This window comes from Pagrus pagrus (assembly GCF_965226575.1).
Source record: "Pagrus pagrus genome assembly, chromosome: 4".
Taxonomy (NCBI): Eukaryota; Metazoa; Chordata; class Actinopteri; order Spariformes; family Sparidae; genus Pagrus; species Pagrus pagrus.
The window spans coordinates 22090374-22101239 of NC_140188.1; the positions used below are offsets into that span (position 1 = coordinate 22090374).

General features: G+C 41.4%; 1 protein-coding gene across 1 annotated transcript; it reads right to left on the reverse strand.

Annotated features, from left to right (window-relative positions):
* Window positions 1-418: 418 nt before the first annotated feature.
* Window positions 419-10838, reverse strand: npat (nuclear protein, ataxia-telangiectasia locus). The gene is made up of 17 exons (XM_084350054.1): window positions 10450-10838; window positions 10122-10240; window positions 9951-10011; window positions 9785-9857; window positions 9611-9654; window positions 9170-9406; window positions 8823-8898; window positions 8481-8574; window positions 7895-7986; window positions 7691-7772; window positions 7446-7542; window positions 7201-7317; window positions 5154-6467; window positions 4414-4514; window positions 3301-3394; window positions 1860-3166; window positions 419-1158 (listed from the first exon to the last, which is right to left on the reverse strand). Exons 1-17 carry the CDS (start codon window positions 10484-10486, stop codon window positions 1078-1080), a joined length of 4026 nt encoding a protein of 1341 aa, XP_084206180.1. The 5' UTR covers window positions 10487-10838; the 3' UTR covers window positions 419-1077.
* Between the last annotated feature and the right edge of the window lie 28 nt (window positions 10839-10866).

A 10866-nucleotide genomic window follows, 5' to 3' on the forward strand; every position in this document is an offset into this window, starting at 1 on the left:
ACAGTCATGGTTAGCCCACATTTCCTTCTTAATGGAAAGTCCGCATCCCGCATTTATTGACGACGTTTAGGGATGGGGAAACAAAAAAAGTCACGAGTTAAAAGGGCAACAGGTTCATTTCCAGCTTGAGTCATGTAGTTGTCCAACACCAGATAAACATGCATGTTTGAAGCCCTGAAAGCCCTTTACTCACACAAACTCTGCACTGCCATGGCCTGAATATACGCCATTATTACATTCAGACAACGAGCAACAAACACCCAAATTTTAATGAGCTACATGTATTAAGTGTATGGATTAATGTCCTCCAGCACCGGAGTCTTGTCCCAGTCCTTTTCCAGCTCTTCCATCCACTGATGTTAGATAAAGCCTCTAGTTTAAGATATGCATACATTGAATGTGTGATGAAATACACAAGACTGTTTCGTTTTTTTATTAAAATATTGAATAAAGCCTCAATTTACATATCTGAACAATGCAGCCATTTTAATGTTGAGTGTCTGATTCTACAAAAAAAAAACTATACACATTTATGCCACAAATTATAATCTTCACATTACTTTTTTTAATTTATCAATCAACCAGATTTCAACAAATGAGACCTCATCATTCAGTGTAACTAGAATGACTTGTAGAGACATACTCCAAAATTTATTTTTTTCCTAACAACCTATCAGTAAGTGTCAGCTGGATTTATCCAACTAGAGTCAAATATTGACCAAGGAAAAGCTTTGAGTCACCCACTTTAACATTACGGACCCATTAAGTTAAGGTACAAACAATGAGGATTAACACAGAAGTGAGCATGAGAATTAAAAAGAATACAACAAAGTGCCGTGGTTGCCCTACTTCTGCTGCATCTAACAGGATTTTATGCAGATCACCCACACTTGAAAGTAGACAATTAAATCAAAGTCTCTCATTGGCTGAGGGAGACATTACAGCTTATAAGGTCTCGGGCAAGGTTACTTATAGGAAACAGAGGCACAGGTTAAGCAGATGGCTTGTTCTATTCCTGGATAGTAACCTAAGCAGGTAGTGATATGGTCGTCCTTTTCCTGTTTGGTGTGTCAGATTTCACTCATCATAGTGAAGTGAAGACAGGAATTTATCCACATCCAAGTCATGGGGAAAGCAATCCACAAGTTTCTTCCTTTCCTGCAGATTTAAACCGAAAATTAGAATTAACATGTCAAGAATACGTATCAAAATTCCCCTTCATTTAAGGGCATTGATGAGGCAATACTTAAATTATTCGTCAGAAATTCACTCTCTGCATGAGTGCTGCTTACAATGATCTAAGTACTTACACCAAAATGCAGTTCTGCCGATAAAACCACCGCAATTTCCGAATCAATAAGAGTTAAAAGCTTGTGTAAAATCATTAGAGCACTTAAGTGAGCCAGAGCATATTGGCGGTTATGTAGGGCTGTAAGTATGGTCTGTATATGATAATAGCTACACCTGCCACACACCAAGTAGGGCTGATTAGTTAAACGATTAGTTGATAGACAAAGTAGTAGCTGGGAAATGTTCTGTCTATCAATTAATCGATCAAAAGTAACACAAATTCCCTTGGGGCAGCTATACAGATGTGAAGATTTGCAGGTTTCCTTTGTCATACATGATCGTAAATTGAATATCTTTGGGTTTAAGACAAAATATCCAATTTGAAGACATCACCTTGGGCATTCTCCTGTACATTTGTAAACCATCATTCATTAATTGCAGCCCTACATCCACCTGCATCTGAAAACAGAATATAACTGAAACAGAACTTGTCTATTAAAGAAAAACAGTGATAGTTTTAACAACTAAATACACGTTTAACACATGCCTACTGAATGGCAAATACTCACCCGGTCTTTCTTTGCAGGCGGGCTGGCTTTGGGAGAAGACAGTTTGCGTTTCTTAGAGTTCTTTGAGCCTGCAGATGACTTTTCTCCCACTCCCTCCTGTCGTAAACTGTCTTTCAGTGGAGTGCCTGTTCTGGCAATGGCAGCACGAGAAAGAATCATGAGCGTGTGAGCCGCCATGTTGATGCTGTTTTCACTGCCAGCCTCACTGGCTGGACTGCAGTTGGGGACATCCGGGGTGATGGGGGGCTTTAGATGCTTGGGAGTCCCCTCTCCATCTTTACCCTTCTTCTGTCGGGAGGGCGTCCTGGGGCAGTCCGCAGACTGCTCCTGTTCATGACCAGACCCAGGTTCTGCAGTGAGGTCTACAGGTCTTTTGGCTGAAGAGGAAGGAGAGCTGAGGCCCTGGATGTCGTGCAGCATCTCAGCTGCCTGTTTGGCCAGAGAGCTGGTCTTTGAGGGGGCTTTTGTAGCCTTGGACTGAGGACTGGATGTAGGCTGTGTGGCAGCTGGAGGGCTGAAGTCTCTTGATGCTGAAGGCGAAGGTGTTGACTGCTCTTGCATGCTACCTTTAATTTCATTCTCCTTGTTAGCCGTCACATTTGGTGTCTCTTGAGAGGGAGTCCTCTTTTCTGAACGCCCCTCACGTGATTTGGCAGGAGCTTTTTCTGCAGGCTCTTTCCTGCTGCTCTCCTCTTTCTCCATCCTAGTTCCTGATTTCAGTGCAGAATCAGAGGACAATGAGCGAGAACTATGAGAATCTTTAGGTTTTGCTCTATCACCATCATGACTGTGCCTCCTGTCAATAGATTTTGATCGATATCCTGATTCTGACTTATTCAAAGCCTCAGGCTGTGAGGCCTCCACCTTGCTGGTACTTGCACTTTGAGACTCTTTGTTATGGATGCTATGATCTTGTTTGCGAGGGTTCTTTTTAACAGGATCTTTCTGGTGCTGTTGTGGAGGTGTGGACTTCTCTGCCTCCTTCATGAAGCCTCCGTCAAACCGGGGATCTGCTGAGCATTTGACAGTCTGTACTCTTCTCTTAGGCTTGTTGCCACCCAAGATATTAGGCCTTGTTTGAGTGGCTGGCTGTGTATTATCTTTCTCAGTCTGCTGGACAGACCGTGGTGTAGATGTATTTGTAGCTGGAGGTAAGGCAGCTCTTGTTGTTTTCGCAGTGTGCTGTTGAACTTCTGCAGAAGAGTCAAAACATAAAATTCTCTTATGTTTAGGACCATTTGCTGTATCCTGCTGGCCTGTTTTGTCAGCGGACACAGGCTGAACCAACTTACTCAGTTGCTCAGTGCCTGCAATTCAGAAAAATATGGTCAGAGAAATAAGGCGGTAAAACTTTAAGCAGAGCAACACAACATCCTTTGGTAGCATATAGTAGAGAGACATTATAAATAATTATGTATGTCCAAGTAAACCTGTAACTCACCAGCTGGCTTAGACCAATTGATTGCCACCATGGGAGATTTGGGTATCACAGTTTCCGACTGCTGTACTGGTACTGCCTTTGGTATGGCAACAAGCTGTAAATAAACAATGTTGATAAGTTTCATTGTTCTTGCTAAAAGTCTAGAGTCAATGGGGGCCCTTTAAGGTGGCAAAGTTAATTATACCACATACGTCTTAATTATAAGTCTTGGATGGATTGAAAAACATACTTGCAATTTTGCCATTGTTGTAGCATTAACAATAGTGGGAGTAGAGATCAACCAATTATTGGTCTGACCGACTATCAGATATTCAGCATTTTCCCGATCATCTGAGTTATTTTTGTCAGATTGCAGATGATTATTATTATTATTTTTTTAAAATGTGCTACTTTGGCTCTGTTCCCAAATAATAATACATTTGGCTATTAATAAATCTGCAAAGTAACTAGTAATAATTATCAAATAAATGTAGCACATAGTACAATACAAGTACAATATTTACCTCCAAAACAGGGTGGAGCAGAAGTACTGTATATAGCAGCAGAAAATGGAAATATTCTAGTAAAATACAAGTACCTCAAAATTGTACTTAAATACAGTACTTGAGCAAATTGTACTTAGTTACATTCAGTCACTGGTCATTCTAAATTGACAGTAAGACTTTCATTTTTGCATATTGGTTCCAAATATCAGTTATCGGTCTCCCTGATTATCAATTATCAATATCAGTATTGGCTCTGGGCAAACCATGTCAGCCAATCCCTGGGCGGGACTTTACATGTAATGTCTGTCCTGAGGGTGGCACATGAGACCCTGGACAACATTTGGAAATATTCTTTTTGAAACCAAATTTCGTCATTAGTTTGGACTTGTTTACTAAGGTGACAAATCGAGAGAAGAAGAAAGCTAAAGAAAATTGTCCAAAATGGGAACCATGTGGTCAGTAAACTTCTGCCCATCCAGTCCAAAGACACTTGGACGAACACTGTATCTGATGGCAGGATTACAACTGAAGTTGATGGGTCACCAGAATGTTCAGGAATTGAGTTATTTTTCAGGAGAAAATGGTAAGAATAGAAATGCCCTTTGACCTGCAGATAATGTCTTGTTACCTGATTGGACATCATCTGGACCTTCCCCAGTGTATTCTGCCCAACAACAGAAACTGGAAGCATCATGGGCTTAACAGGTGATGGTAAGATGAGTGCTGACCCTGCACATACATACAGATGTTTATTTCAACAACTTACACTAATAAAGATGACAGTAATTGCCTTAACAGGCAATTAACAACAAAGATGAACAATGTATGCCATCTCCTCTATAACCCCGACCCCAAAAAAGTTGGGACGCTGTGGTTCTTCTCAGTCTGCATGTTGCAAGCATCAAAATCATGAGCGTAAATTTAGAAGAAACTATACTTTTTCAGTTTGAACATAAATATTTTATCTTTGTGCTGCATTCAATTGAATATAAGTTGAAAAGGATTTGCAAATGATTGCATTCTGTTTTAAATGACATTTAACACAGTGTCCCCACTTTATTTGGCATCAGGGTTGTGTATGTTACTATGGATGGGCACCAAATTGTGCTTTGTGCATTGCTCCAAAGGAACAGAACTCCACTTAAAACCTGTTCACAAATGGAGCAAAAGCAACATTGTCTATTGTTTATCAAGATCAAAATAACTTGAGGGGAAACAAACCCCCTTCACTGCAAGTATTAACACTACAAATTCACAACTAAAGCAACTCCAAATATTATAGCTAGCCAGCCAGCGATACTGATTTTGAGACTGAGATTAACTTCTTTCTATTCAGACAACCCACAGTTGTACTCTGTTGTCTCTTACCTGTGGCGTAGCCTTGAGCACTAGTTGGTGTGGCCACGCCAAACTGGTTGACAGGCAAAGAAGGTCCCTTTGAGACACCAGCAGACAGTAGCACCTGTCTGGTTTGAGGATCTGTGGTGGTGGGATCAGTCACAAGGAAGTAGCTGGCAGTGGCTCCTTGGAGGGCAGGGGTACTAGTGTCCAGGGGGAGTTGGATTATGTAGTTTTGCTGGACCTGTGATGTCCCTGTCAATGGGGATGCCACCAAAGCCCCAGCCCTACTGCAGAGAGGACTTGCATGTACCTCAGAACTTTGTAAGCAACTAACTGCCTGTGCTGTCTCATCCAAATTGGCCTTTGGTGTGCCAGGGGCTACAGGAGACTTGGCTGGAGAGGAAAGATAGATCGTGGGGATCTTGTCTCCAGAAATGCTTGAAATCGCCTGAGTCAAGGCTGGGTCACTGGAAGAACCCTCATCCTGGTTATCACTGATGATGATCTTCAAAGAAACTATATTGGAATCAGCTGCAGACTTGCTCGGGGTGGTGGGGTTAGTGGTTGGAGGATCAGGTGCTGAATCAACTGGGACACAAGAGGAGGATGATGTGGGTGAGGTGGATATAGATGAGGCAGGTGTAGCTGGAAGCGTTGCAGAGGTAGAAGCAGAGCCAGGTGTTGCTGTGGATGGTGTGGCAGTGGAAGCAGATGTGGAAGAGGCAGAGTCAGGTGTTACTAAGACAGTAAACACTGGTTGACTTCCTGCACTGCTTGAAATTGACATTTGAGGTAGATCAGCTGTTGCCGTTGGAGTATTGTTCTGTTCAACTTGTATAGAAGACATTAAAGCAGGTTGGTTACACGGAGCTAAGGGGGCTGTAGCAGGTTGTTTTTTAGATCTTTGTGCTTGTTTACGCTCATGTTTATTGTCCACATTAGAGGCCGATGTCACCTCCGGCATAGAAAATGCTCCAGACAAGGGAACTAAAGTTGTGGAGGTGCTGCCCTTTAATGTAAGCTCCATACTGTCTACAGGAGGGGGAGGTGTATTCAATGGTTCGTCAATATCCATTGGTGTATCAAATACACTGTTTGTGAAGAGTGAGGCTTTTGTTTTTCTGTAAGGGTCCACTGCAGCAGACGAAGCATCTTGTTGCTCCCCCTGACTCACTAGCAACCTGGCTGTACTATTTTCAATTCTGGATGCTCTGCCGCTGGGGCCGAGAACTGTTTTCTTCAACAAGGTGGGAGCAGTAGATTTTCTGGTCTTGCGCTCTAGTCCAGGTCTCACTGGCACTGGTGTTGTATCCAAAGCATTAGCTTCTCTGTGTGTAGTGCCTGACAAACAAAATAAAAAAAATGATGATGTATCAATACTGGTGTTTTTTGGGCAGCCCTGTCATCAACAGAAATATAACAATTTTCATTTTATTACAAAAAATTTCATCAGCAGTTAGCATTTGACACAAAACACAGTTTCTCTGTAAAGAGTGTGGTGAAGCTGTCCAACTACTGGAGTTTCCAACAAATTGTGGTGAGTCTGCAAACTCTCAAGGCACTAACAACAACATAGACAAGGAGGAAGTCAAGGACTAAATCGTGTGGAGATGTTAGCAAAATGATACCAGATTTGACTGATTTAAGAGGTAAGAAAGTAAGCATGGTTAGATCTTTTCACTGTAGCTCTCTTTTTTCTCTCTTTACACAACTATTTATGTCACTCATGTCAACAACAGAGTGCTACACTAAAAATGTCTACAAGGAGAAATTTTCTGCGTATGTCCGTTGCTGTTTGGAAAAATTAAACAAACTTTTGTTTTTTGTCCTCGTTGAATAAACTTGTCCCATTCACCATAACAAAACCCTTTGACCCTCCTTCAGACTTTGCACGATAAATTATAAATCTGACTGTATCCGCAGTGTTTTCACTGCTCATGAATTTTTTTATCCCTTCCGCAGTTTGAAGTCAAGAAAACCTGCCTTGGCCTGTGTGAGATGGAGGACAACAATCAAAGTTGACATCTGTTTTTGATTCTTATCAGAGCCTACTACTAGAGACTGTAAAAAATACCTGGATCATCACTCTGAAGGAGTCTGACTGCAGATGAAGGTCCAGCTGCATCACTCTCTTCGGGACAGCTGGCAATATCTCCATCCCCTGGTTCTCCATCAGTGAATCTGGTTTTATCTGCAAATGAACACAACAAACAGTCTGTTTTTCAATGGTTTTCCTTTGTGCTTTCATTCAGAGTTAAATAGAACTGTGATTGAGAAGTACTCTGCGCCACAAACAAAATAAAAGTAGTTCATAGTTACTGGAATCGAAGAGGTCATAGAGGGCCTGAAAAGCTGGGTCAGACTCTGTTTGCTCCAAAATGTCATGGATAGCATCGTCACTCATATGGATTTCCCCCTGTACAGGATGTAACGACAGATGGGGCAAATAAAATCACTGAATTGGTCATGATAAATGTTTACAAGGAACATATTTGAGGGGACAAAAGAAAAGGAGATTATATTGTTATGATATTGGTATCAAGTATACATTAGTTCTTCAGCACCTGTAATCCCAAGATTTCATCTATAGACTGGTCTGCCTCCACTGTACTTGAAGAGGCCTTTGATGTTTGGGGCACTGGATCACTGATGTCAGAGGAGAAAACAGTGTCATGTCACAACTTTGATGGCCACTGACAAATCCAACACAAAAATTTAATCCATATTCCCTGCAGTGAGCCAGTGTAGAGTTCCAACTCAAAATGTACCTGGCGAGGATTTTGTTGATGTTTTCAGCAAGCTTCTCCTGTAACGACCGGTCCCCCAAAATCTTGTCACGTGCATTTTGTATCACAAGTTGCTGTGGAGACGAACATGTGTTGCCAAGTCACAAACATGTAGGAATCACAAAATCCAAAAAAGGTGAATTCAAATACATTCAAGGGAGAGCAAGCCATTTCTGACGCCATGACATTCTACACGAATCACCTACTGCTTCCACCTACTATAATATATATACATATATACACTCAGATCTGAGAGACAACAGATCCTTAACCTGTTCTACCTCTGAATTCATTACATCCTCTAAATATTAGATTGAATCATCACAATAAACCAAAATCAGCACAATAACTACAAAAGTTGAGTACTAACGCATTAAAAACACCCTAATTAAAAATCTAAACACATTTATTTCAGGTGTCCTACAAAAAGTTAACCTCTAAGGGTTATTAAGCCCTAATTTGCTGCACAAAAAGGACCACAATCATTGTGTCAGTGAAAACAGTTCTTGTTTGTTCAAAAATTCTCAGTGTTAAGGAAAGTTGAAATCAAACATATGGATCTACTTACAGGGAAGTTCTCATCACCCCCTTCCTCATGTTGGGGCTCTGCACTGAGACTACTAGACCCACTCATAGCACCACCTCTCTTCCTGGGGGTGTCCCTGAAGGCACCAGCAAAGATTAGAGAGTTGAAAACGTGCAAAAGGAAAGGGCAAAACAATATGAGCCTGATAAAGTGCAATCTCATACAACAACACCACCACAAAGAAAAGCCATATCAATCAACACATCTCTGACATAAACAAACTCAAATATTAGCTTTAGCAGGACAGCAGAGTCCGTCTTCGGTGCTCTCTCATTAATGGGTTATTAACAATAACCGTAATATGGCAACGATAATCATCCTTACCATTTCCGCCGTCCAGGAGACATTGGGCCTGGATTTAGCCTATGTTCTGATACAATCACCTGTACAGGTAAGTCCCCTGTAATAGACACATTATATGCACACATTATACAAAAGCTATTGTTTTTGTGACTGATGACTGTTTTTAAGCTAAAGAAGCAGGGAAATGACCCCTACTGCTAAGACCGTAAAAATAAAGTGATATTTCTTTATCTTAGAGAAATTCAATAAGACATTTAATGGATTTGAAAACAAAAACAAAACCTTTAAAACTGTCACCTCAACCACTCTTTTAAAAAAAAAAAAAAAAAAAAAAAAAAAAAGAGTACTGCATGTTTAATGATACTGACTGAGCGTATTTAGTCGGACATCCTGGATCTGTTGGGGTGTGCTACTGCCGGTAGCCGGTCGGGTGTGCGGGACAGCGTAGCTCACGGGGGTGGAGTGGCCGAGCATGCTGTGAGAGGTGTTTGCAGGGCTGACAATGGAGCTCGTTTCAGAAAGTGATGAGCAGACAAGAGCACCAGATGAAGCCACGGTCAAGACCCGCTGTCTAGTTAGGTTTGCCACTCCCATGCGTGAACGCGCTGCAATAGACAGAGGCTGGTTAATAAGAAGCCTATGTGTAAAACACAGAACTCAACATATTTCGTATTTTATTTCTTAAATCATTGTTTACTACTGTGTTAAGAGTGTGCTTTGCTAATCATTAGTACACCTTTTGGCTGCAATTATTTTACAGTACACAAAAGAATATTAAATTGAAAAGGAAAAACGAATATCGGACTTACTTCTCTGACATGCTGCTGATATAGCAGGGGCGTTTTGCAATGACCTAAGGAAAGAAATCGAAGAATAAAGGAACAATATCAGTGATGAAGACTGCCCCTGAGATTTCAGATTGCGTTCGTTTTCAACTTTAAGTGGTTGCAATGATTTAGATGATGAATCTTGAAGCCCATTACTTGATCTGGTTGAGTGTAAAATCCAGCTTTTTCCACAACGAAGTCATCACGGCTGGAACCTCATGACAAGACTCTGAAGAAACAACACAAGGATGACACGTGAATAAGAGCATATCAAAAGTGGTACAGTTATAATATATTCAGGGACAATGTCAGATGATCTCACCTTTTGTTTTAGTTGCCACATACTCATTTAGGATGGTTGTCAGGCCTTTACCAAGGACAGACTGTGTGGGAACAAAAGCAATGAATCATAAAGGCAATTTGTACGTGTCTGCGCATGACATTTACTCCACAGTTTCTGAGGGGGCCTGTCAGACAAAAAAGGCACACTTACAAACACACAAGCAGGAATAGCTCCATCTCCTATAGTGTGGTCGGCATACTCTTTCAGGTTCGGGCTCTCGTGAATGAAAGCTTGGCTTGTCGCGGACAACCCCTCTTCTTGGAGGTACCCTGTGAAGGACATTTACAGACATCCAGTTACAGGGAAACAGCACAAGAAAGCTCAAACGACAAACGGATAGTCATCCCAAATATATTGTTTTTTCTACTGTTAGCTAGAAGGTAAACAGTTAACGACTGTCAGCTTTAAGCTGCCTGTTTACAACTAAGTAGGCTATCATTGTTTGCTAACGCTACAGCTACAGCTACACTAGACTTACCCAAAACAAGCCGAGCGACGTCGGAGGGTAACAACATGGCTGCCTGTTGGTTGATATAAAGGTCGTAGCAGGGAACAATAAGCTACATGTTCAAGAAAAGTGCCTCAGAAATCTTTTATACAACGTCCAACTGAGAACCGTCAGCGGTGTTATTGTAAAGGCGACGTCCTAAGCCTACTACTGCTTACTCAAAAGGCGGGGAACTCAAGCACGTATAACCCGGAAGTGTCAAACTAATCGGCCGATCGGAACTTCGGTAGTCGTAGTCCAATTCGAAATTTCAAGTTCCACTACACCCTCCAGGCTGCTATATATACATATGTGAGTACAGTGCATCGAACAAGACTTCTATATGTCTATTATCAGTCTAATTATATCGCAGCAGACAAAACATAAAGTTTATTTTAACGTTGTTCC

Coding starts and splice junctions, on each gene's coding strand:
- npat (XM_084350054.1), bottom strand. CDS start 10,486: ATGTTGTTACCCTCCGACGTCGCTCGGCTTGTTTTGG. Junction 10,241..10,449: donor CGTCGCTCGGCTTGTTTTGG/GTAAGTCTAGTG, acceptor TGTCCTTCACAG/GGTACCTCCAAGAAGAGGGG. Junction 7,318..7,445: donor CTATGACCTCTTCGATTCCA/GTAACTATGAAC, acceptor GTTCATTTGCAG/ATAAAACCAGATTCACTGAT.